Genomic DNA, 27923 nt, shown 5'->3' with positions numbered 1-27923 from the left:
GGTGACCAGGATCATGGCAGCAGTCTACTAACTACTATGCAACTGCTTCACATCCAAACATAAAACCAAAGATCCCCTATTTAGCCATTAACAGACTATTGGGGCAAGTGCTGTTAGCGAGTCATGCCTATTCAAGCCACCACGAGGGGGGGGGGGGTGGCCAGCACTACGCTCGACCGCTTTTGTCTCCCCAGTCCTGATGTATACACAGTGCACAGGGTAGTCATTTAAGGCTGAGTTGACCTAGGGGAGGCCCCGAACTGGTTCAAATATTCACCACTGTCATTGGTCATGAGCGGGAATCGAACTCGGGTCGGCGGGTACGTAGTGCAGTGCGCTAACCACAGCACTACCTCTCATCATACACACACGCTCTCTCATTTACAGTTTCAACACCACTTAGCAATTCTCTTTTAAGAGGCACTGTGAACAAATGGAATTCTTGGCATTATGTGCCAATATAAAAAAAACGTACACATTAAAAGGACATTTCCACCTCCCTCCCCCTCCCCCCCCCTATTACGAATATGCATTTTCAAGTGCAAAAATAAAACCTTTCATACTTATCCAGAATTTCACATCCTGCCTCGGTTACTGGGGTTCACTCTATTCAGCGCGTGCTCCCGAAGCGTTCTATCCAGAATTGCATAACCTCCGAGGCAAAGCGGGTCTGACCTCCTGTGTCCCGTACAAAGGAAGAGTGGTGGGCCTGGCCTGATACGTTCGAGTTCCCTGGACATTTGAATTCGAGACACGGCGACGAAGCAACCGACGCGTTTACAAACGGCGGAGAGCGGCCGCCGCCGCTGCCGTGCACCGTGCTGTGCGTGCCCCCAACTCGCAGCTGTCGGCACTGTGAACCCAGCCAATAATAAAAGGTTTTAAGATCTTCTTGGTTCTTTCGGTAAAGTCACGTAGAAGGGAAGTAATAAAATAATAAAAATAAAACATAATAAAATAATTCTCACGACGTTTCGGCCACAACGCAAGCAGCCGTCCTCAGGTGAAACCATGTCTGTCGAGGCGACACCACCGCCGCCTGCTCCACGTTGCCCACCGCACGCATCACTTTGATGTTCATAAATACAGGCTTAGATCACGTAAATATATAAATGTGTCGTTAAAACCCGACACCACCCGACACAGCCAAATCACTAAGGTTTGTCACGTAATTGGCTGTGTCGGGCGGTGGCGGGTTTAACGACACATTAATTAATTTACGCGATCTAACCCCATAAAGCTTATATTATGGATGATATTGGTCGCGAAAGCCCTAATGTGTGTTAAACTTTGCCGTTCGCGAGCAGCTACGAAGGCTGGAACTGGCGGTATATGACCAGCACCACGCCCAAGTTGCCCTTGTCTCCCCCCAGTGGCGATGTTTTTACACCTCACGCCAGGTACTCACTCAAGGCGTGGTCAACCTCATGGGAGGCCAAGGTACCCGTTCAGATAATCGCCACCGTTGTTGGTCATGAGCGGGAATCGAACTCGAGTGGTCGGGTCCGGAGCACAGCGCGCTAACCACTGCTCCACACACATTAGTTATTTTATTTTAATTGTGCTGTAACAATATCCACACCGATGTCGGCCATAAGGACGAATCGCCAGGTGTGTAATGCAGTGTGCTAACTGCTTCAGCACCCCCGTATAGCCTGAACAAAACTGTTGGGGCAAGTGCCGTTAGCAAGCACCTATGAAGGCCGGCACGGCACACGAGGGGGTTGGTGGCCAGCACCACGCCCGGCCGCCTTTGTCTCCCTAGTGGCAATTTTTGCACACTACACCAGGTACTAATTTGCGGCTGAGTCGACCTAGGGGAGGCCCAGTAGCGGTTCAGATAATCGTCACTGGTGTTGGCCGTGAGCAGGAATCGAACTCGGATCGCTGGATTTGTCGCACAGCGCGCTAACCGTGACACCACCGCTCCCTTCGCTTCCGCACGCACGTACATACACAGCCACATACACGCACACACACATCGCATCATCTGACTTGGAGTTTACAGATTCTACAGGTAAATCTGTGAACATAACAGGATGAAATTACTTTATTATAGCCTCCTCCTAGAGCTCAGCTGGCAAACTTCCCTTTGCTTCCCCACTTCTGTTCATTTCTCCCACTCCTTTTGTGAAACTAACTGGCACTGAGATATTCCCTGGGACTTCAGCTCTATTTTGAGAGGCGATTCACCCTCCTAAGTCTGTGTACCTCGTGAGACATTTGCTTCTGAACAAACAATATTTAGACAATTATTATATTAGTCGATACATTTGATATTTATATCTGTAAAACTGTATTTTCAAGAAATTACATTAAAATTCACGTTACGCCTTGCCTAAAATTGAGCCCGTAAATATATTTTCCACCGCAAATGATGCGTGGCTAACGTACAGGCAAACCTCATGACTTTGTACCAATGCGGAGGCCTTGCTCTGATTCTAGATTTGAAGCTGTCGTGACTGCAAGGATTCATATTCTTAGGTTTTTTCGGTAAAGTCACGTAGGTAAAAATTTAAAATTTAAATTAATAAAAGTAAAATAAAAATAAAATAAAAATCACGACGTTTCGGAGGCAACACAAGCTTCTAACGTACTTTATACAGCAAGCATGCTGTGACGGTTCCACCTGAAGACGAAAGCTTGTGTTGCCTCCGAAACGTCGTGATTTTTATTTATTTTTATTTTACTTTTATTAATTTTATTTTTTTACCTACGTGACTTTACCGAAAAAACCTAAGAATATGAAGCCTTGCTCTGAATCATAGCCAGCCAGCCAGCTCAGTGGCAGGGCGAGCGGCTCGCGCGTCAGAAGTGTGCGAGATCAAATCCTGGCCGCTGGTTGACTCGGCCCCATCGTCCCTCCAGGGTCGGTGAAACGAGAGTACCACTTTGTGCGGAAGCCAAACAGTTGCTTGTCCTATTTAGAGACTGCGCTCCCTCCATGCGAACTGTGGATGTCCGCCAGAGGCTCGGGGAAAGAGATGAGCGTTCTATCGACGTTTGGTTGAGCTACAAGTCGCTTCTTTTGGTGTTTTGAATCGTGAGGTGACCGTTTTTTCCTTTCGCGAATGGTTAAATATGTTTTTCTGTGTGTGTGTGTTGCGGGACATGTCTAGACTATGACTGCGAAAAGCTCAATGCAACACAAACGACGGGTGTGTTTTATTTTTTGACCAATAATAAATATTTACTTCTCAAACACGACGGCGACGTATGACTGGCTGGTTTAAAGTTATATTTTATGGTAACGGGTGGTTGTGTAGCCGAGGGATTACAGATCTGAGCAGGCACTGTTACAGTCCTGGGTTTGAATTTATATTTGAACGGGGTCCTTGGGCTTAGTGAGTTGACGTTCACAGCCCATTCCATTGCCAACTCTGAAAAAAAAAATGCGCGGTTCGGCTGCAATGTGACAAACATGTGTCTCGTGGGGAATGTGGGAATGTACTGCGCCCCTAAATAATAGGTCACATGACTGGATCTCGGAAGTAGTTCTGTAACATCACCTTAGTCTCTGTGCCTTAGTCGCTGGTACAATGAGTTGTGGGCCCCACCAACCTGATTTTTTATTTCTGGCCCATGGTTTGATTCCTGGCTATTATGGCTGCCTTCAGTGGTGGGTGATGTCTGACCACCTGTACAAACCTGCATTGACTCAGAATGCTGTGCAGTATGCTCAAATAGCCCCCATAACCAAAACAGCATGGGGAGAGGCATTCACACAGAAGTGGAATGGCAAACGGCTAAACGTTATGATTAACTTTGACTTGTGACTGATTATTATTGTTATTGCATGTGTACTTCTGTTACGCCATTTCCCAACACTTTCCTGTTCATTAATTGCATGGAGTAAAAATCACTCTCATAGGCTCGTTCATTTACGTCGCATCGAGATCAATTCTCATCAACGGTTGGATGCTTAATGAGTAGCTTCGTCTGTCATTAGCATGGTAACCCATCACCACCGCTAATGGTCGGGTATGGATAATATATCGCTGTGAGTGAACATGCCTAATTCACGGCTGCAATGGATCAAAATTAGGCTTCTGCAGCAACCATTGTGAACTTTACAGCGCATCAATAATAACACGTGATTATTTCAGGACAGATGTTCTTTAGTTTAATTGCGTGCCTGTGAAAGCTGCATTGATTTTCATTTATGAGAATAATGATAATAGCAATTTACCGCAGCTTTTCGGTTCCCTGCTGAATGGAACATCTCCTCGAGCCGTGTCAGTCGTTTGACCATACTTCACCGCGTTGGTCAGTGCAAGGTCGGTGGCGTATGGTGGGTCCTAAAGTCAGTTCAGATGTCACTCTACGTAAGTCTACTCTCATATTAGCCAGCGATTGGAATCAAACTCGACCCCACCAGGTCCACGGGACAACACCACCACTGCCTCACTACCGATGTATGCATGATCATCTATGACAAAGATCCCCCATGTAGCCTTCAACAGACTGTTTTGGGCAAGTGCTGTAAGCGAGCACCTTATGGTGTGGCCAGCACCGTGCCCGGCCGCCTTTGTCTCCCCAGTGGTCATGTTTACAAATCGTACCAGTGACTCATTTGAGGCTGTCAACCTCGGGAAAGGCCCAGAACTAGTTCAGTTATCATCACCTCTGTTATTGGTTGCGAGCGGGAATCGAACTCGGGTCGTTGGGTTGGTAGCACAGCGCACTAACCACCGTGATACACACACGCGGGCACTTTTATTTTAATCGTGCTCTAACAATTTCCACGCTTACACTGACAGCGTCTCAGCGGAGCATCGAGGCATCCTTCCGTTCCCGATTCCCCGTGCAATTTACAGGACCGCCACGTTACAGCAATATCCTTCACGGGCTTGTCTTACATGGTCATTAGATAAGAGCGCTGCTCTGCAGACGAGTTGAGTGATTCAGACGTGTCTCAGAGCATCTAGGTTTCCTAGAATTCAGGGAAGAAGAATAATAAATGACCTCTTGCAGGCAGCCTGGCACTCAATTAAATTACATCTCTACCACGGTTGTACTTTTCACACAGCGGGTGCACGTGGCTGTGATGTAATAGTCGGCACGCTGGTTTTTGCGATGTACAAGTTGCTGATTTGTTTGGCTCTCCCAGCGGTGCAAGTTGGAACAATGGGGCAAACAGTTGCATGGCTGTGCCTTGACCTTTTTTTTAGCTGTACACAAACCCGCAATCCTCTGAACATTGAACACATGTTTTTTTCGGTGATACCATACTGCCATGGCAGAGGTGCATAAGCTCTGATAAACAACAAAAACTCAACACAATTGTCAATATCACTACCATAAAAGGCAAGTGTATGAGCCTTTAGTCTCGCACAAAAAAACCCCTCTATATATTTATATATTTAAAATCCGCAGCTTTCTGGTTACATTTCCAGAAATTGCTGCAAGCGCTTCGGTTCAGTCGGCAGTGAAGGAAATGATATGAAAGGGCAAAAGTCGCGACCGGGGAGCCTGGTTCCACAGGCTGCGTGGTCGCAGTGAGCACGATAACAATCATGGCAGCCGGAGCTGTGCAGTGAGCTCTCACCAAGCCAAGGAAACGGGGATGACATTTGCGGGTGGAATGCTGTCTCTGCTCAGGGTTTATACCTCCAGTACCGGTGGAAACACTGCCAAAAGTATTTTTTTTTTATGCAAGAAACGGTGCTGAGCTGTGGGTGCAGTGGTTAGGCACGCTGCGCTGTCAACCCGGTGACCCGAGTTTGACGGTTCGATTCCCAGCCACGGCTAACATCGGTGACGAGTGTCATCACAACCGGTCCTGCCCTCGCCCCCTTCAACTAGGAACTAAACAATGTTTTTATTTGACCAGGTAAGGCCCACTGAGCTTTTTGCTCTTTTCCAGAAGTGACCTGGGCACAAATGATAGCTCTATGAAGTGGCTTATCATGTGGATGTGTCTCGCAGCCAAATACTCTAAACGCGTGTTTCTAAATGTGGAGGGAAAAAAACGGAGGACCCGGAGAAAAATTCCACGTGACCACGGGGAGAAGATGCAAAACTCCAAATCTACCAGGCGAGGTAGTTAACATCTCGTCACTGTGGCGTCTGTCACTAATCCACCACTAGATGAAGGGCTCTTGACACCATGTCAGTCACGGGGGTTGTTTGACTGTACTGCTCCACGCTGGTCGCTGCTTCGTGGTGAAGGGTTTCCTAGAACCGGTATTAGATATCTCCCACCGCTGTCCCACCTGATGATGGAGACTTGTGTTGCCTCCGAAACGTCGTGATCTTTATTTTATTTTATTATTTTTATTAATTTTGATGTTTTACCTACGTGACTTTACCGAAAACACATAAGAATATGATTCCTTGCAGTCACGAAAGCTTCAAGTCTAGAATTATCTCCCACCGCTGTTGTTAGACTTGGCTGGGAATCGAACTCAGGCCACCCAGGTTCATATTGCAGCGTGCTAACCACTGCTCAACCACTCCGTTGCTAATTTGTAAGATAGAGTTAAATGTAATAAAGATGTATCTTCTTTCACGCCACTGCCAATACCATCCCAGGAATTGTATTACTGTAGGTATATTGTAGATTTATATTCTGTATATAAAAAAAATATTTCGGTAGGATTTACCTCCGTGACTCGCAATACACATCCCTGGCGCTCATCACCTGGTCTGTCTCCCCTCCGAAAGAATCTGACCCCGCCCCTCCACCTCTGTTTTGAAATGCTAATTTAGCGTGCATGCAGACAAGTGTCTGGAATGTGGTGAGTCGCATTCTACATAAGGCTGGATACATTACTACTGGCCAAGCAGTCCTCAATCTATCCACCCACCCACTCACCCGCTTTGCTGCTTTGTAATTTATTTAAAACATGTCACCTGGACAATTCCTTGGGATGGAACATTCCGGTTCGCAAGGGTGTCCAGAGTGGTACAAACATTAGCCCGTGGCAATTGTAGGGGATTTCAATCTGGTGACGACGATGCCCTTGATGTGGCTGGAACCTTCTATCTTCCTAAAGGTGTGTGTCTGTGCCACTCCTTGCTCTCACAATGTAACATTTCCATCATTTAAACAAAACAAATTATTTGATGTTGGTGCTCCTCCTGGTGCTGCTGCTGCGTTGGCAGTGGTGCACATGAACAAATAACAAACACAAACTCAACACATTCATCAGATAACACTGCGCCCTTAAAATAAAACATGCATATATTAAACAAGCAACGTTTTGGGTAACGGCCCTTCTTCATAGCACGAAAAAAATTCACAGAGAAGGCCCTTTGCCTGAAACGTAACCTATTATATAATTAACGAATGTGTTGTATTTTTTTTCTCCATTACTTTAACAAGGCCAGAGCCCAGCGAGACAACGGTTGATAAAAAAAATTCAGGACCATATTGCTGGGTATTTTTTAAATGATTTTCTACACCTTAGTTTCGAATCAATGTGTTGTCCTGCATACTTGTTGTAGTACAGTTTTCATACATCACATCATCGACCGCTATTGAGACAAGATTTCAGCGACATCTCTGTGAAATGAACTAATGCAACTGCGCCGTAACTTTGTGTTAAATGATTTAAACTTTACACGCCATTCCGATTGATACGAGTCATAGAAGGGGAGCGCACATCAACCAAATAGCCATGACCTTATTTAAAGGTGGGGGTGGGGGGGTATAGAAAAAAACTCTGAGTTGTACAGGCACAACACAATAACTTGACTATCAGAATTTCAAAAGGTGGATTGGTCTGAATCTGCAACCCCAACGCTCCAGGCCTGGTGTACATTGAGTTTTACTGCATGTGCCCATTGTGTGGTGTATGTTGTTATCTCGCTCGCAACTTAATGGACTATTGTAATGGCCATTGTTTCAGTACCATACGCATCATCGTGCAAAAACATTGTAAGGACGATGATGTTTTTCGCTGCAGTGTGTGTGTGCGGTTTCCATGGGATACTGCTGAGACGTGGTGGAAAATCCGAACTTCCCTTATTCCTTTCAGAGTGCACGCATTGAAAGACAATAGCCGCAGAAGAGGGCTAAGCTGATTAAAGCGAATCCCCGAAAGGGTAGAATTCCCAAACTTCCTTTCGCGGCAAAATATGCACCTCGCATATTTGGACGTTGGTAAAAAATGGGATTTGGTAAAGTTTACTCGTTACTTTTTGATGATGATGATGAAATGTTATCTTCTTGCCCTTGATTTATACATTGTCATTGTACACACTCAATGTCATGGTATTGATTCAGTCAGGCTAACTGAAGATTTCGCTGAATATAAAATTGGCACGATGTTGTAATACTAAATTGTCATAGCACTTTGACTGCCACATACTGTATATGATGTATGGATAATAATTTTACAAGCCTTTGCCAATCCACTGCAGGATAATGGCTTGTCATGTATATATATAAAACAATCGTTGGTTTAGCATTGTTGGCTTCAGGCACAATTCATGTTAGCGAGCACCTCATAAGGCCACCCCAGTGTGTAGCACGATGGGATGGCGTGGTCTTCCTCAGGGCTGATGTTTATGCTACATCCAGCACAGTACTCATTTAAGGCCGAGTCCACATACGGAGGGGGCGAGATGCACACGCGTGCATAATCCGGAATAGAAACCTGGGTTTTCATGGAAATAACTTTGCGATATAACTGTCAGCGAATAAAATAAACACATGAACCAGCACACGTGTGTGTGTGTGCACGCAATGCAAATAGGGTAAACAGGAGGGCCAGTTTGATGCCACCGTGATAGTCCTGCTTACGAGCCAATGGCGTTTAGTTGGTGTTGTTTCTTCACAGGGCAGTGATAGAGCAACACTGACCACCAACGGTTTTGAGGTTTCCTGGGACCCTAGTGGGGCGGTGGGTGGGGGGGTTTCTGTAACAACAAAAAAATCCACTATTGACACCTAACCGAGCATTGCACATTTCTCCTTTAGATGTTTTTGGTTCTCGGACATTTCTATTCGTCATTCACATGGCGGGTTTTTTTTTACATTTACGAACAACGGTAATTTTCCCAGAAAGCGTGAATTACTCGAGCAGTTGTACTGTACATTAATATTTTTTGCGCATTTTGCCAACCCGTAATGGACATCGATGCACTTAGTATATGATCATTCTTCTTCTTGGTTCTTTCGGTAAAGTCACGTAGAAGGGAAGTAATAAAATAATAAAAATAAAACATAATAAAATTATTCTCACGACGTTTCGGCCACAACGCAAGCTGCCGTCCTCAGGTGAAAACCAAGTCCGTCGAGGCGACAGAGTCAAAATTTATATGATGATTATTGTGTGAGTATAGGCCTTTGCAATCAGCTCAACACTCAGCCACAATGTGTGTACATATGTTTAAGTGTGCTACCCACTATGCTAGCATAGTAAAGTACAAACCATTTATGTCGAATTAAACAACGTCCCTTGTGAAAAATTAACTTTACACTTCGTGTTAATGTTTTGTTAAGTGTTTGCGAAATAAGTGTTTTAACATTCGGACCTCATAATTGTCAACACATCAAAATGCCTCATCCGTGTCAACCACTTTTGGTGGATAGACACGGATTAGAATTCATGTCTCTCTGCAAAAATAACTGCTGATATCCGTGAACAACTGTGGATAGATGAGAAGATTTTCCTGCCACTTTCGGGTGACTTCATGTCGGCCGAAAGTGTGCATAATAGGACCAACTTAGTTGCTTCCGAAAGCACAGTTCTGGGTTACTCATCCTTGGATAAGTCACTGCATCTGAGTCACTTCTCTCACTTCTCTTACCTACAAAATGTGCACAATCCATTGGCAAATAATACGTTTTGCTCACAAATCAATTGGAGTCAATTGTGGGACCATAGGCAATATGAGTTTTCCTTTGGCAATGTTTATATATACAGTATTTAAATAAATATTGGTTCCTCTGTTTCCAACAATAGGACCTTGCCACTTGACAGCACAGCATCAACTACAGTGCAGTGACGAGGCTCTCTCTCTGTCGTCATTCCTCCCGGCCACACTGATCACTCGCCTCCAAATATTTGACCACGGACTCACTACCGGCCACTCTCCCACATCTGACGGATGCGTTGTTTTAGCTGCTCCAGTGTGGCAAATTTGAGCGGAGGAATTCCAATGGTTTTGACATTACTGCACTGTACTTTGTGAAGAGACCTACCCTGGCCATGGACATTGGGAACTGAAATTGCTACTCCAAGGGTTCTAACTTCAGCCGGAGCTGTCCAGTGCTGAGCTCAGGAAAATGTTTTTACGCCTTGAATTGCATCGTAAAAAGCTGCTGTCAACGTGAGGATTGGGTGATTGTGGAATTGAGAGGCGAGGTAATCAATGAGAAATTCAGTCCTGATTTCAACTGCACCAACACCAAATGGTGTTTGTTTTTTTTCTTCCGTGTTCCAGTGTGGGTGAGGTTACACACTCATGAACCAAGGGATTTGTCTCACCATGTGGGGGTTGGGGGGGGGGGTTTCAGCTGGCAACCCAGATACTGTCAGCTGCCGTGTGGCTGGCTAAGCTGCTGCAATGGTTTGTGTATGGGCGGTGCTGGTAATGTCATCGATTAGCGTCAGTGTCACCCATTCATATTCTATGAAGCCAGGTGAGTCTTGGGTCAGAGCACTTGACTAACAAATCAGAAGGTTGCAAGTTCAAATCGCGGTTGTGAGTCAGCTCAGCCTATCAATCTTCTGGGGTCAATACAATTATTACAGCATTGTGATAAGTTTACAGTGTCGAGATTGAGGCCTGTCATAGGAATGTGGATGTTTCATCACTGGTTTGGTCCAGGACTCTCCTGTAAAATTGGCTTGAGTCCCAGTGACTACGCTTTTCTTAGTAAATAAGTGTAGTAACAAGCTTTCGTGACCAATATCCATGGAGGTTTTTTTATGGATTAAATTGTGTAAATATGAATGTGGTGTTAAACCCGCCACCACCACCCGTCACAGCCAATTAGTAAGGTTTGTCACGTAAACAAAACGTGCCAATTCGTTACTAGTTCAGCACACCAGAATTGTTGAGGAATCCTCCTGTTTTAGTCTTAAATAGAGGGATAAACGTGATGTCGTCACTTTGAGCCAGATCTAATTCGAATGAAAGCATTAACTGTAACAAACTTTTTTTTATAGCTGATTCAATCTTAAAATACATAAAAAAAACACACACACACAAGCAAACCCACCCATTAGGACATTTCGTGGTGCCAATAAATCAGGCAGTCCAAAGGCGTACTTCATCAGAGCATGAACTTTAAAATATATTGACATTGCCTGTTTCAAATTGGCCGGCACGTTTCAGAGAATTATGTCACGGTCAGAGTTTATTAAAGCTGTGGCCTAATTTATAAGACTATTTAATTTCGGGAATATTTATGTCATAAACCACACTGAGATTCACTAAAGTGATTTTCATGGCCGTCAACAGCAAGAGTACTTGATTATTTTAATTATTTTTAATAATAAATCATGCCTGTTTAATGGTGTACTTTTAAAATTCAATTTTTATGATATGTGGGCTGATAGAATGTCTATAAATGTCAACCGCAATGCTGCATGTTCCCTCATTAGAGCCCCATCTCATCTATCTATTTTTCTCTCTCTCTCTGTATTATAACTTTTAACATTTTATCCGTAACTTTTTCACAGTTGCGCTATCAGGGTCGTGTCACGAGACAAAATATCCATTCCGATATCTCGCAGAGCAGTGCGAGCCTTCTCATTGGAGAGTGACCCGTGGAAGATGATATCGTAGAGCTCTTTCTGAGATCCATTCAAGTGGTATCTTGTCCACACAGTAGCAGGCAGCGCTTTCTCACCTATACTGCATTCGAGAGTAATGGTAATCGCATGGCGGACAAACTGGAATTGAATTTTCAGAGCCGATTTTATTTCTCAGAATTAAATGCAGAACAGAATATAATTAGCATTTTTTTGGTGCAGACGTTGGTAACTGGGACTCATGCCACTTGAGAACCCAGTTTAATCTAGAGAAGTTGCCTGGATTTGGCTCCAAGGTTCTCAGAGGTGCCAGCTTTAGTACTCTGACCTTTGAGCAACCCAACCATCTCTTACGATATCCCTCTGATGATTCTTTCTGGCAAGGTTTGTTTAATCCGTACTGTCTCTTTCAGCCGGTCATTTAATACCCCAGGAGACCATTATATGCCAGAATTTTTGTCCTCACGAAGCATTCAAAATAAATACCTTTAATATTCCCTGTGGCGTAAACAAGACCTAATTGTTTATAAACCATGTGGCTTGTAATCACTCCATCCAAAGATTTCCCAATTTGAAACAGAATTTCATGACCTTTTACAAATTCATTATTTTAATATTTTTTTGGGGGGGGCGAGGGGAGGAGGGACATTTAACAGAACTAATGCTGATTGCTTGAGGGTATTTCCCCTGCCACTAATATTTAATTACGAATGTTTGAAAGCATGGACAGACACATGGTTATACTGTGAGGCAGGTTCCTTTGGTTCCTCTGTAGATTTAAACAAATAATAATACAAATTCTCCCCCCACATCGACCTTCCTGGTTCTGTGGCGTCTATGTAATGAGCACAATGGTGCCGCTATGCTGATCTGGTTAAGCCGGGCTGGCACCCTACACCTCCCACACGACCAGTTGGTGGCGTTTATGCACGGTGTAAATATCATGAAGAGAGCGGCTCATTGTAAAAAATATTATCGTCAGCGTGCCACAACTGAGACAAGATACGACACACCGCCTGAGGTTTAAAAATATATATATATTTCTCCAGAATTAAGGCCGCTTTAAGCCTGGCCTGCAACAAAACCATGCTGTTATTGTGAATTTTCAGCAGTTTTTAAAATAATGTTTTTGCTGGCTATTTTCACCCAATGTTCCGTACAACCTCGAGAAGCGGTGGCATTCAGATGTTATGTAAATCCCAATTGTGTTGCTTTGTGTTTTGTCTGCTATGGTACAGATACTTTAATAACGTTAGAAAAAAAAGTGGCGAGTGATATAAGAACTGGACCCCAACTGTCCCTTCACCAACCTACACTGACCAGCGTGGTGAAGTATGGTCAATAAGCCACCATTGACCAATGTGACGTGGGGATGCTTCCATTGATGGATTGAGAATGGCTGGAATATATTCATTTTAAAATTGTATCACCGACCGTATCCCATTTGTGGTGTTGGAGTTATGTTTAGGTGGAGGAATTCACTTTTGGAAGTCCTCCATGCAACTCAGGATCATACCCAGTGAAGGAATGGCCCCTGTAAAATGATGCCACAGATTTTCGTCTGAGGTCCCATCAATAGGGGACCTCTCTTACCCAACACTACACAGTGCCTCCTTCACACTCTGCAAAGAGTGATTCATTGCATGATGACCACCCAGTGTGTTATGTTTAGTTCTTACATTTGGGCTGGCCCGAATTGCATGAAAAAAAATACAAAATATGTATGATGCCGTGGTTGGTGACTGAGCTGAGTTGTGAACCCCTTACCAACCCATACCGCTCAACCTGATGAAGTATGGTCAAACAACCCACACGACTGACAGAGCATGGAGAGTCCTCGATCCAGCAGTGGATTGACAATGGTCTGTAACTTTAGTTTTACTGGATGGACATTTAAAACCTGAGTATGGAATCATTAATCGTGCATTTTTTATTTTAATAATAATATAATTTCCATTAACAGGTAATGTTTAATTATATTTTTACTCTTTCCCCTGAATTCAGAACTAAACAAAGTACACGGTATAAATTGTGCACGTACACCTGTGGTAGTTGTGGGGAGTGGAAGTTTAGCGGTTAGCATGCTGTGTTGCAATTTTTTTGACTATATTGACCTATAAAAACTTAGAATGGAATAATGGGCAATTTTGCATTTTTTATTTTATAATTTCCATTCACAGATAATATTTTATTTAAACTTTTTTCCCGGAAGTCAGAACTGAACAAATGATGTGTTATAATGTCTGTGGCACTTGTGGGGAGACAAAGACGGCCGGTCATGGCTCTGGCCACCCACCCCCTCGTGTGCCGTGCCGGCCTTCAAGGGTGCTCGCTAACAGCACTTGCCCCAACAGTCTGTTGAGGCTACACGGGGGATCTTTGTCTCTGGTACTTTGTGGTAGTGTCGCGGTTAGCGCGCTGCGCTACGAAACCCGGTCCATCCGAGTTCGATTCCCGCTTATGGCCAACACCAGTGACGATTATCTGAACGAACAGGCAACTGGACATACGAAGATGTTTTTTCGTATCTCTGAAAGTTCGTAAGTCGAATGTTCGTAAGTAGAGGAGTCGCTTTACGTGGTTCATACTCCTGAATTCATAACCAAGTACCCGAGTAAACGACGCGCACATGCAATGATGCAACAAAAAGACAATTGAAGAGAAACGTTGCATCTGACCAAGTTCCCTTTGGGCCAAAGATTCAGCAACTGTAACACACCTGTGTTGCGCTGCCCGCTTCATTTCACTCGCATTGACTCTGGCGCTGCAGACGTGTGGATAATCGCGTCACATTACGCGTAGGCCGCATTTGCGATCAGGAGGAGTCTCAACCGGTGGGTAGTGGCTAAACACAAAAGCACATTGTGTGCCCGGTTTGATTTGCGCAAAAAAAGGATATCTGACTCATCCACCCGAGGTTGTTTGGCCTTCGTGAGCTTGCTTGCTTGGGATTGTGTGGTCGTGAGTGGTGGGAAGCGGTGGCGCCGTGGTTTAGTGCGTTGTACTCTGGGTGTTTTGTTCCCAGCTACAGCCAATATCAGTACAGCCCCCCCCCTTCCCTACTTATTTCAACACGCACTGACCGAAATGGTGAAGTATGGCCAAACAACCCCCATGAGCGACATGGCATTGGCGAGACCTTCGTACAGCAGTGGATTGACAGACATTTGTAACGGTACACAGTGCGTTACTGTACTGTAATTGTGCATTCATAAGTCTATCATAAATAAGCAGCACAAATTATTTGGAAATTGTATTAATTTAAAACAATTTATTATCACAAAGACGATTGCATGCATGCATGCACCATGGACATAAGAATCGATTGTAACCGACAAATCTGTGCTTGCTAAAATAACTTGTACTCTTAGTTCTTTCGGTAAAGTCACGTAGGTAAAAAATGAAATTAAAATTAATAAAAATAAACAATAAAAATCACGACGTTTCGGAGGCAACACAAGCTTGTGTTAATTTTTATTTCATTTTTTACCTACGTGACTTTACCGAAAGAACTAAGAGTATGAATCCTTGCAGTCACGAAAGCTTCAAATCTAGAATTAAAATAACTCGATTCACCAGTCTATAATGGTGGCACTGATGTTTGTGTGTGTCTGGTGGGGAGTGGCAGTGTCGTGGTTCACGCTGTGTGTTCAGCAATCCCAGCCAAACCTGGGTTTGATTCCAGATTATTCACATCGATGGAATTTGGTAATTGGGCCTGTTGGCTAGACATTCTTTCCAGAACATTGTTTGATGTTTTATATATATATGTTAAAGTTGAAGGTAGTTTTAGTTTTATTTGTGTTACGATACGAGCACCTGGCGGTATAATCTTACACATCAGTATGTTTTGATGTCGTACCATTTAACGAGAAAACAAATTCTACAAAGAAGCCTTTCAAAGGAAATGCTAATGCATCCTTCAATGATGGCACAAGAGTGGGATTTGAATGTACACATTTTAGAAGCCACTTCAGCATGCGTGACCGTTAACCATAAAATAGCTCAATTTGAATAACACTTAGTATTGAACGAAAACAGTATTTATGGCTTTCGCAAGCAAGCGATGCAGTACTTGGTGCATTTTGCTCCAAATGGACAGGCCCAGTCCAGATTTAGGCCTGGCCTGATCCAGATTTAGGCCTGGCCTGATCCAGATTTAGGCCTGGCCATCCCACAGTTCCTATTGAGCCATAAATGCCTACCTGGTATGGTTCTGTGATCAACATCAGGATAGAGAAGACAACGACTGCTGGTTGTGTGTGGCAGGGAGGGACCAATCAACCCCCTTGGTGTTGCTGATCCAGCCTTAATAGGTGCTCAATAACAGAACTTGCCCTGCCAGTCTGTAACATCTATGAACAGACCATTGACTATGTATGGGTGTGAATAGCTTTTTGGAAGCATGTGTGAGTCCATGCATGTGTGTGTGTGTCTGTGTCATCTGTGTGCACGTCTGCTGTATTGTGTAAGCATTATTGCTGGAGAGACAAAGGTGGTGGGGCGTGGTTCTTGTCACACCGTCTCCTTCGTGCGCCGTACTTTCCATTATAGGTGCTCGCTAACAGCGTTAAAGGCTATTCGGTGTATCTTTGCCTTTGTTACTGTATGTGTAGCTTGCGGATGTTGTGTTTCGCTGTGCTTGCAAGTTGTGGTGCGAGGTCTCGTGTGTTACGGACAGTTGCATCTGCTGCCCTTGCTCGTACAGAACACAGCTGTCGTGTGATGCGTCACTTTGAAACACGTGCACTGTGCCCAGCCACGCCATTGCGTTCTGCGTTTAAGCCGGAGTAATTATTTCAAACTGCCACAGTCGTGGTATTGGTAGTTTATCCACTGCTCAAGTATTTTGTGGGACACGCATGCACGCACGCACATTGCCGATTTGGTGAACTCTCCGGTGCGATTTCGGGTTGTTCGGCGCGTCGTCGTTTGGTTTGTTGTCCGACGTTTCGCCCCACGGGATGGGAGCTCCCTTGAGGAGCTGTGCGTCGTGACCGGGAAGGAATTGACAAAGCTGCCTACGCGTTGAGCGAAAGCATCGGACGTTCTTTCCGAATGGCACACGGCATGTAAGGCCCACTGAGCTCTTTTTCAGAAGCGGCCTGGCCACAAATGATAACTCAACGAAGTGTCTAATAAAGTTGGCATTTATAGCAGCCAAATACTCTGAACGTGTGATAAATGTGGAGGGAAAACCGGAGGACCCGGAGAGAGAACAGGCAAACTCCAAATATACAGGCGTCGTCAGGGATCGAACCAACGACCTCCTGCATACCAGGCGAGGTATTTAACGTCGTGCCACTGTGGCGCACGAGTTCGCGTCTGCGACGTAACCCTCTTCTTCTCCCTTCCGCCCCGCGCCCTCTGCCCACCGTAGCTTCCCGCCGACCTGCAGAAGATGCAGCTGAGCGAGAGCTTGCACCACCAGCACATGGCGCGCGTGTCGGCGAGCCAGTCCGGGTGCAGCATCGGCAGTGACTCTGGCAGCAGCCTCTCCGATATCTACCAGGTGACCGTCCGGCAACGAACAGCTCGGTTTCAGATTCAATGATCGAAGCGCTCGCGTGCATTTTGCCATTGGCGCCATCCTCGTAGCGCAAGGGACATCGCGAAGGAAGCCGCCGCCGTGTGTTTGACAGACGGGCGTTGGGGGCCACATTGCTACAGTACGAGGTATTAGCAACTTCTTGGTTCTTTCGGTAAAGTCACGTAGAAGGGAAGTAATACAATTATAAAAATAAAACATAACAAAATAATTCTCACGACGTTTCGGCCACAACGCAAGCAGCTGTCCTCAGGTGAGGTATTAGCAACTTAAGGAATTGGCGAGGAGTACTTTTTACGAATCTTGTCGCGACTGGCGACAAGATTTTTTGCTCATCCACCTTAACGAGAGCAGGATGGAGCGCTTTTTGCTCAAACGAATTTGAGTATTAAAGTCCCATGAGTGGACTTGCACAATCCGTACGTCACTGCTGAAACAGTGGGCACGTTTCTCTGGTCCCCCCCCGCCTCTGTCCAATCCAATCCTGCAGTACAAATGTGTACCCCACAGCCAATCAGTCGACAGGTCGCGTGCGGTGGGGTAAAGTGTGGGTACTTCCACCTCTTCCAAGATGCCTGGCCAAGTGTGGACGAGAAGGCCAAAATACCAATCAGAGGGGCTCCTCCCTATAGCTCACCTCTGGTGGGAGGCCCTTCTGCCGGCAGTGGTGTAAGTCAGCGATTGCGGGGCCGCCCCTTCGCCACCTCTAGCACGTGTACACGGCACTGAGTGTCTGGTCATTTGGGGACAAGCTTTACGTTGTAAAAGACAACATTTGTTGGGTACACTTGCCTGGGTCGATTCCTGTTAAAATCTTTATCGGGTCAAAAAACGAGAGCAACCTTCACCCTCCTCCAAAGGTCAGGGCTTTAATCGATGCAAAGGTCAACCGTCAGGGTGGGCAGTGATCCTAATAAATAATTACGCTGACGCAGTGGAGAGGGAGACCCGGGCAGGGAGGAGGGGTAGAGAGAGGTGGGCGGTGTGCGTTTTGCCCGCTAATTTCCTGACCTTTCGCTCGATTCGCCACGCGCGGTCTTATTTGCCGCCTAATTTCATCGCCCTCTTCGGAGTTATGAGATTAGTAACGTAAAGGAGGCAGTTGCCGCAACGATTGAGGCTGGAAGGTGGGGGGGAGGGGCTTACTCGGGGATAGTTGCTGTAGGTAACAACAACAGGGTTGGAGGAACTACAGCATTGCCCTTTAATGGACATTCCAAACAGATTCACAACGGCTCCATTGAGGCTGACGCTGCGCATTTGTATCGCTGCGTAGTCTTTCGATGTGACACATTGCATTTACAAGCAGTGGTTTTGAGTGTCGCGGAGAATAACAATAACGTTCCATTGCACACATTGACGAGGCGTGGTCACATGGCTTTGAGGATAACAATACAGTGCACACATTTACACTGGTGCAAGCCAAGCCCGGTTTTGAGCCTGGTTCATAATGCTTCGATGAGAGACTGGCCTGAAGATGGCAGCATAACAAGGTATTATTGAATCCATCTGGGAAAAGCTTTTTCAGTGTTCTACCCAAAGTGTGAATGGTTTTCACGGGCTATACAGCGTTTCCTCCCAGATGCTGAATACTTAGTTATGTGGGTGTTTACACACTGCAGCAGGGTATTCATTTAATACTGAGCTGACTTAAGGGAAGGTCCAGGAAAAGTAGAGGTACCATCTTGAGAATTATCCATTGCCATATTTGGCGCTACTTATATGTACGGTAACTATGTGGCATTACTACGCCCTGTAAACAATCCAAATTTGCTAAATAAATGTGCGGATTTTTTCCTAAACCCCCCCCCCCCCCCGAAAAAAATATCAAAATTTGTTTTAATCCGAGAAACACGATGGTCAGACGTCGTAAAGAACGAATCGCAAAGAGAAAAGGCCGGACTTTTTGCCAAGCGAGGAGGCCGTTTGAGTGCAGAGGAGAGAATGGAAGACTTTGCATTGAGCCCCGTCGCCACTGCTGAGTAGACGCAATCCAAACTAAGAAAAAAACAAGAACTCCGATTTCCTTCGACATGTCTCGCACTCTTTCACGTGGTATTTATTGGGCAAGTGCTGAACCTTCCTGAAAGTCGTGTTGAGACCCACAGCGGGGCTTTCCGGTAAATAATGGGTGTAAAAAAAAGAATCTCTCTCACTTCATGTTAAATGTAAAAATAGGATAAGCGGGTGTTGCTGAATTGTGTTCCGCGATTGTGCTGTACGTGTCTTTGGGTTGTGCCGCATGCTTGGTGTGGTGCCCAACGTTTCGCCACACGTGCTGGGAGCCTCTTCAGGGTAACTGAATGGAATTGCTGTTGTCAAGGGGGAGTAGGTGAGCTGCTCAAATCGGTTGCCTGAAGAAGCTTCTTGCGCCGTGGAGCGAAAGGTCTCGGGGCATTGTGCCGAACAGCACGCGGTACAGCTGGAAAAGCCCATTGGACATCTGTGGGCAAATAGCCATCTTAGGAGTGACTCGCTATAAAAGTGTTACTGTAAATTTCGATTTAAAGCTTTCGTGACTGCAGGGATTCATCTTCTTGGTTCTTTCGGCAAAGTCACGTAGAATGGAAATAACAAAATAATAAAAATAAAACATAATAAAATAATTCTCACGACGTTTCGGCCACAACGCAAGCAGCCGTCCTCAGGTGAAGAACAGGTCTGTCATGACTGCAGGAATTCATATTCTTTGGGTCTTTCGGTAAAGTCACGTAGATAGGTTCAAAGAAAAATAACAAAAAACCACGACGTTTCGATCACAAGACAAGTGGTCGTCATTAGAATGATCAGGATGATGACGACCGCTTGTGTTGCGATCGAAACGTCGTAGTTTTTTGTTGTTTTCTTTTTTGTTATTTGTTATTTTCTTTGAACCTATCTATGTGACTTTACCGAAAGACCCAAAGAATAACAATCGGAGAAAGTTTTGTGGATAGTGCTCCCCACAGTGCTAAAATGATAACAGGGGTGCGTCGTTGTTGGCGAACACCTGCGACCTCCCGAGGAGTCATCCTCCTGAATTTCTCACCGTCACCACCATCTCCATCGTCATCAAATCATAATCATCAAACGTAATAAAAAACATTCTTCATCATGTATCGTTTATTTATTGTAGTCACTGTTATTCTACATTTACCATTCCCCCCTCCAATGTTAACTCGTGCCAGGAACGTAACTCCTTTTCTCCCCAATTGGAACAAGGTCTCTGCATTCGCGAGCATTCTCAGAATGTATCCCTCGCGGATAGAGAGGCTTTGCTGTATCACAATAATCTAGGATCACATCCACCCATTATCCTGAGAGCGTTGATACAACTTTGTTGCAACTTTGTGGGTATCCAACGGCGGTTGTGCTGTTTATGGATAGCTCCCAAAAACTCAGTGGTTTTCTGCTCAAATGAACATTGGGATGGCGCAATTCCTCCCATTTACAGCCCTGAGCAAGTGGTGGAAATTCCATGTTCCTGTGACAGGGGTGGGGGTGAAGGGGAAGGGGGAGGGTGTGACTCTTTCCATAGGGAGAGACTTTTTTTTGACATAGGATTGTGTAATTTCCACCACTGGCTCACCGCCTCAAATGGAATTAGCTCCACGCCACGCTCGTTTGTGCAAGAGGACTCTTTTTATTTGATATTTGACTCGTGTGTCATTCGTTCCATCGAAGAGGTTTTCACATGAATAATTTAGCACGCATATGAGGACACGGTGATAAGGGGGAGGCTCACGAACCAAAATAAATATTTCTATTGTGGAGAATGTATTGGCGACGATGGGGAGATAAACTACGTCGGGAAATATAGTCTCATCCAATGACTAATGTCGGTGCAGAAGTTCATTTCTCAGGGCATGATAGTGTGAAGATTCCATTTGTAAAAAAAATATATTGAGCCTCTAGAGTGAGTGTGTAAAATCATTTGTGGGGTTCATTTAATTCCAGTGCTTCCGTCGGGACATTTGATTCATGCTCACATTTTCAATGGATGGGGTTTTCTTTAATTACTATTTATTGCACTTTCGATCTGTGATGCTGGACGTTATATGTCCTACTCATTGTGTGAAGCCCTGAGCAGGAGTGGTGGCGCAGTGGTTAGCTCGCTACTATGACCCTGGTAGACCCAAGTGAATTCCCGAGTGCGGCTAACATCAGTGGCGAGTGAGATCTAAAGCCGTCCTGGGCCCCCTTCACCAACCCACACTCGCCGTCATCGAGTCATTGTTGTTGTCATCAGTCTGAATTTTCCCATTGCTGGGCAAAGGCCTCCCAGATTTCTTTCCGGTCTTTCTTTAGCTCGGCTGCTCTCCTGTCCCACAGCCGTGATCTCCAAACTTTACCGTGACCTCCTAAACTCCGTGATTTTCGTCTCGCTTCTGCTGCTGCCGCCGCCGCCATCTCCTCCGCATCTCTCGCCCGCTCTTGTTCTCCCGCTCCATCGTTTATTTTGTCTCTCTTCTCTCCCAGCATACTTCTGCATGCTGGGAAATGCATTCAGTCAAACAAACCCCGGCGACTGGCACGTTGTGGGCAGAGGTCTTAATCAGGCAGTGAATTATTAAGGATTTTTTTTTTTTACCCATAATCATATTGGTGCGCGTGCACATGTACCTCGCTTGGAACGGCCTCTCCACTTTGTGCGTGTGTGTGCGTGCGGAGTTGTGCGCCATGCTAAATGCGAAGCCCTGCCTCCCTCGTACGCAGCTGCCGCCCCCGATGGCTGCGATGGGTTTGGTGGGGCCTCGCAGAGTTTATTAACGCCACTCCCTGCGGAGAGGAAAAGCCCTGCCCAGCTGCTCCCAGCTTTGCGGAAAATTAGCTCACTCCTAATAAGTGAGCCGATGGGTCTCTCTTGGGATTGGGTCAGCTCCTGGGGAGTCGGGACCTCTCTAAATCAATGGTGAAATGGCTATATTTGATCACAAGAATATCTGAATATTACTATCATGGAACGAAAAGCCCCAACATTATGTGGGACTGTCTGCTCATTTTCTCTCTGCATGTGCTTCTATTTATTCTTTACTTCTTCCCATGCCACTGTCTAATATCCTCGTTTTACCACATCCTTCCCATCTCTGGTTCTCTCTCTGTCCCTCTTACACAACCCTGCCATTTACAGCTCATTAAGCACATCTGCACACAAACAGCAGTGCGGGGGGGTATATCTGTACAATAATTATTAAAGCGAGCGGAAACAATTGCATTGGCTTGCATTCACATCATTGTGACAATTTGTCGCGTTTCTGCTTGTGGGCCACTCGGATACCAGTGGCGGTCATAATCGGCCACCAACGGCTCGTCTCGTATTCCACCCTTAAGGTCGTCTCTCAAAGGTCACCCGGTTCTTTGATGCCTCCAGGTTTCCACACAAATTCATCACGAGGTAAATGCAATGAAGGCTCTTCCTAGCCCTTGGCTGCAGTCCCCCCTCTCTCTCTCTGTCTCTTATCTTTTCTCCACCAGCTTCTCTTTGCCTGGCATGACCCTCCCTGCGTTCTGTCACTTGCCGCATTCAGGGAGTAATCACCCCGAGGGGTACGGCTTTGCCCTTCGGGAGTCCTATACATCAAAGGCCTTACGATCCTGACGTAGCTGCCCGGGTTAGGCAAACACAGAGAGGGCTCCATTGCCGGGTCCACATCGAACGGGTTGGTGGTGGTGCTCGCTTTTTTTAAAATATATCGTGCTTGAGTGGTAGCGCCTGGAGTGGCTGCGGATTTGACATGGGCACCGCGGTGGCGAGATGTTAACGGTCTCACCTGGTTAACAGGAGGTCGCGGGTTCGATCCCAACCCTGACGCCTGCTGTATATTTTGAGTGTGCGTGTCTCTCTCCCTATGGCTGCGTGGAGTTTTCTCCGGGTCCCCTGGTTTTTTCCCTCGACATTTAAAAACATACGTTTAGAGTGCTATAAATTTCTACATGATAAACCACTTCGTCGCTTCTGAAAAAGAGTTACACATAGCTCAGTGGGGCTTATCTCACGACCAATAAACGTGGGGATATCTGAACCGCTACTGGGCCTCCCCGAGGTCGACTCAGCCGCAAATTAGTACCTGGTGTAGTGTGCAAAAATTGCCACTAGGGAGACAAAGGCGGCCGGGCGTGGTGCTGGCCACCAACCCCCTCGTGTACCGTGCCGGCCTTCATAGGTGCTGCGCGAACAGCACTTGCCCCAACGGTCTGTCAATGCTACAGGAGGGGGGGGGGATCTTTGTCTTTGCCTGAGACTGGGTTTTATAGGACGTGGATTGATTTATACTGGAAGTTGCAAATCTGCTCCATTATCATGCATCGAAATAACCGGTGCGTGGAAAGGCTGCCGAGTGGGAAAACAGCATTGTCATTTTACACTCGTGGTAATGCCCCCGTATGTCATCGCAGATTACCCATAATCCTCCTCCATTTGATTTATGGCCCGTTAAGAAGAACATCAATAGAAGCTTTTTCCCTGTGCAGGTTCTATAACACACTCCCGTGCACATCCCCGAGCGCAAAAACAAAGTCAACTCTTTGTATTGTACGGACGCAATGGTGTTCAATGGTGATGTAAACAATTATATTAATTTAGATGCTGCCTTTCACTCAAAGAAATATAAGGTCGTATAGCTCTGAAATAATTTCTAAAGAACATCTTTTTGTGCTTAGTTTGTTGTCCTTCCCTCGCACCTACGATGAGCACAGTTGGCTTCGTACGGTGCAAAAGAAGTTCAGCATACACACACATACATGCAGAGTACACATACCTGTCAACCCCTTATCAGTGCCTTGCTTATTACAGACCAATTCAGACCTTATTGGTCACCCCTTGCCCTTATAAATCAAAACGTTCATGCTACAAAGTCCCATTACAAGGGAGAAACACAAACAAATATTTTTTTTTCAAACGGCTGTGCGCCGTATGGACCTCGACTTCCCTGTACAAGAATACGGGTAAACGGTATGGGTTGACAGGTATGAGTACATAACAATAATATAAACTTGCAAGAGGCTGCACCAGTATTTGCTCGCTCTCGAAGAGAGAGGACGACTCGGAGGCGTGGGGAACCGCAGATAAAGTAAGCCGGCACCAGCAATTGCTCAAGCTTTACGGTCCTCTGTATATTAAGATGTTTAGCCAATGTGTGCATGTGGGAGGAAACCGGAACGCTCGCAGAAAGCCCGATGCATGTGCGGTGGGGGGGAGGCAACACCCTATCTCATACAGATGGAGAGCCTCACGGTATACGGTACACGGTACCTCGACGGCCACGGGAAGAGAGTTTCACAACATCGGTGTGCGATCCGCCAACCCTCGCTGCCTCCGCAGTGCTGGGATACAGGCGTGCGCCACCGCAGCTTGCCGAATGTGTTTAACGCGTGACACGAATCCTCTGCGTTGTCCATTCGTCGGATTATAATTCGCACTTTATCTTCTGTGTTTTAAAGAAAGGCTTTGGGGGGGGGGTGCACTTTGCAGTTTGTGTAACTTTATTGACACCGGGCACAAGTTTGGGATTGTTGTTTTATTCTCTTCCAGAGCATCCTGTAAGTACAGTATGTACGTACGTTGAACTTATTTCGCACCCCACGTAGCCCCAACTGTGCTAATCGGAGGTGCGGGGAGGGGGGGACAACAAACTAAACACAAAAAGCAGTTCTAAAGAAATTAGTAAAAAGGAGAATCTGGTAAATTTATATTGGAGGAAACTAATGAATGATATAAAGCTGAACAGTAACGTTTCAGAGCGACAGGCGCCTCGATAAGAAAATTATGAACGGGCGTCTCTGCAGCGACGTCCCTTAAATCAATGAGGAATTTCATTACATAAAAAAAGCATTTCCGCCGGAGCACTTACGTCATTATTTTTATGGCGTCGCGTAATAAACAAAAGGTCACGAAGTGACTTGTTCATTCGCGCACATTTTTAAAGATCGGCTCTGATTTATGCGTTGGGCCCCCCCCCCACCACCCCGATCAGTTTGACCGTAAGGCATGTCAATTTAATTTATCTGCAAATTAACACGCGTTCCTAAACAATCACCGAGTTGGTTTCCACCAGCTCCCGCCCGATGGTATGAGCGCAAGTTACTGATGTGTTGAGCCAATGGGCTACAAAACCTGCTGACTTTCACTTGCGTGGTGGACTCATTTCACAGGTGATTTAACATTTGAGCTCCGCAAAGCCTGCAGAGCTGTAAGCAGCTGCGTGAGTCATGTGCAATTTTAATTGGTCTGCTATGCGGATTTTGTTTTGTTTTATTGTCTCCCGTAATGTATGGGTTTTGTAGATCGGGAGTCATGCCGAATTAACTGGCCCACGGGTGACCTCTTTGTTTTTGTAGCTCCTACTGGGAACTGGTGATAGGGCCTCTGCGCCACTCAATGTATACGCGTGTGCCTAAGATATATAAGTGACGCACGCGCGTGAGCAGTGGTGTAGTGAGTGGGGAGCGGAAATGCAACGGTTCTCTGGTAGCACTACGAAGCTGGCGAGCCAAGTTCGATTCCTGCAAACCCCCCCTCCCCTTCCTCCCCTCTCCCCCACACACCGTGTCAGCCATAGTTCACCATTCGAAGCCACACTGGTCAGGACAGGTCGTTACAGGAGCGGTACCAGAACGTAAATTGGGTGTAATTTGTGACAAATGTTAGCCATGGCCAGGTATCATACTCGGCTCACCCAAATTCAAAGTTGCAGTGCATTAACCAACTCATGTATGTATGTAATTTATGCAACTTAGAGCTATCGACTTGGTCAATGCCATTGTGTGAGATTGATCGATTGTACGGCTAGCCACTAGGGATGACAATTGGTGCATCTTTACCCATAAATGATCACGCTAGAATGTTTTGGTGTGTTTGCCTGAGAGAATCGTGTGCGATGCACAGGCGTTTGTTTTTGCATGTGTGTGTATGCGTGTCTGAATGGGCACACACACAAAGTGGGAGTGTAGCGCGCTGCACTACAAATTCGGCAACCCAAGTTTGATTCCCGCTTATGGCCAACATTGATGATGAATGTCTGAACAATCCTGGGCCTTCCCTTGGTTGATTTGGCCCCAAATGAGTACCTGTTGCGGTGTGTAAATACGCCATTTGGGAGACAAAGGCGGCCGGGCGTAGTGCTGGCCACCCACTCCCCCCATGTGGCGTTCTGGCCGTCATAGGTGCTCGCTAACAGCACTTGCCGCAACAGTCTTTTCAGTTTAAACAGGGAATCTTTGTCTTTGCGAATGGGCGAGAGACAGCTGCTCATGCGTGAAGTGTCTGTGTGCTCACGCGTGAAGAGGCATGCTCGTGTTTCTCGTGTTTGACACACGCAGCCCTGGATGTTGTGGAATGAGAGCACAAGGTGTTTGGTGCATGGCCTGCTGTTCTAAAAACCCAGTGACCTGGGATCAATTCCAGTCCATGCATGATACAGTTGAAATCTGAGCCTGGACCTCGAGGTTGACTCTGCTTAAAGTGGGTGCAGTGCCACCCAGGGTGACGCAATGGTTTAACTCACGCACCTCGCAGCGTAAAGGCCCTGGGTTCAATGCTAGAGACAGGTGCCTTTCTTTGTGGAGTTTGTGAGTTCTCCTCCTGTTCTGCATGGGGTTCCTCAGGGTTCTCCAGTTTCCTCTCATGGATAAACCAAAACATGCAATGCAACTGGTAGTGATGAAACATCCCAATCCTGAAACGTATCCTTAAAATTACTCAATTGGCATGACAGCAACATCACTGCCCCCATTGCAAACACTTGGCAGGATCCTCCTGAAAAGGAGTCTTAAGACTCAGCGAGGCTTCCCTGGGTAAACACGGCGAACGAGCACCAAGTGAAGCAAAGCTGCGGTGGTGCTGGTGGTTCTACCCTACCCATAACCCCCTGTTTTTTTGTTGGTCTTAATAGGTGCCCTCTCACAAATCTTGCCTCAACGGTACATTATGCAACGTGGAGAGTATTTTTATTTGATATAAAAAGACGGAACATTCTAGATGATTACAACACTTTTTTGCAGAGTTCCCCCCCCCCCCCCCGTACCCTTGCACTCCGCTTAAGAACTGAGTTTGACTCCTGGCTACGGCTGACATAGGTAGGGAGTGAAATCTGAACCAGTCCATTCCTACCCCTGGCCCCCATTGGACCGTTGAGTCAGCCACTGTAACCTGCGTTCCATCAATGGAGGAGGAATAGCAACACGACACGAACAGTCTCCTGAAGTCCCCTCGAGGCTGGCAGACCTCGACATTGGCATTCAGCTCATTAACATATTGCCATCCTACAAGAATAGAAGTGATGCACCGATGGATGTGTCCGTGCACATGGCAGTAAGGCCAGTGGGAGTTTAATGGTAAACATTGGTCTAATTAACAGTGCATGCGAAATTCCTGCATTGTGAATTACAGATTAGTGAATGCCGAGAATCGCTCCTGCCATGTGCTATAGCAGCGATAATTACCGCAGTAAAAAGATACATAAAATGTAAAAATAAATCTCGTTACGCTTGCAAATGTTCAAACTTTGCAACATAAAGTTTCCCCCAATAGTATTCATGTGTGAACTTCGTTTTGCTCGGGAAATTGTTTCTTGTTCATTTACTCACCTCCCCCCTCCCTCCCACCCCCCTCCCTCCCCTCCCTCCCTCCCTCTGTTCCAATGCTGGAATGCTTCATTTTTTTACATCGCAGGCCACAGCCCGTAGCA

The 27923-nt window shown here is 45.9% G+C and overlaps 1 protein-coding gene across 1 annotated transcript in view; it reads left to right on the top strand.

Moving 5' to 3' along the window:
• LOC133354458 (rap guanine nucleotide exchange factor 2-like) overlaps positions 1-27923 on the top strand; it is a 221226-nt gene that overhangs the window by 157922 nt on the left and 35381 nt on the right. Inside the window, 1 exon segment of the mRNA XM_061571308.1 lies at positions 17092-17223. Within this exon segment, the coding sequence (XP_061427292.1) occupies positions 17092-17223 (132 nt within the window).

The sequence above is a fragment of the Lethenteron reissneri genome, chromosome 47 (genome assembly GCF_015708825.2).
Source record: "Lethenteron reissneri isolate LAM-NWPU_2019-01 chromosome 47, ASM1570882v1, whole genome shotgun sequence".
NCBI lineage: Eukaryota > Metazoa > Chordata > Hyperoartia > Petromyzontiformes > Petromyzontidae > Lethenteron > Lethenteron reissneri.
This window is presented reverse-complemented; position numbering and strand designations above follow the sequence as displayed.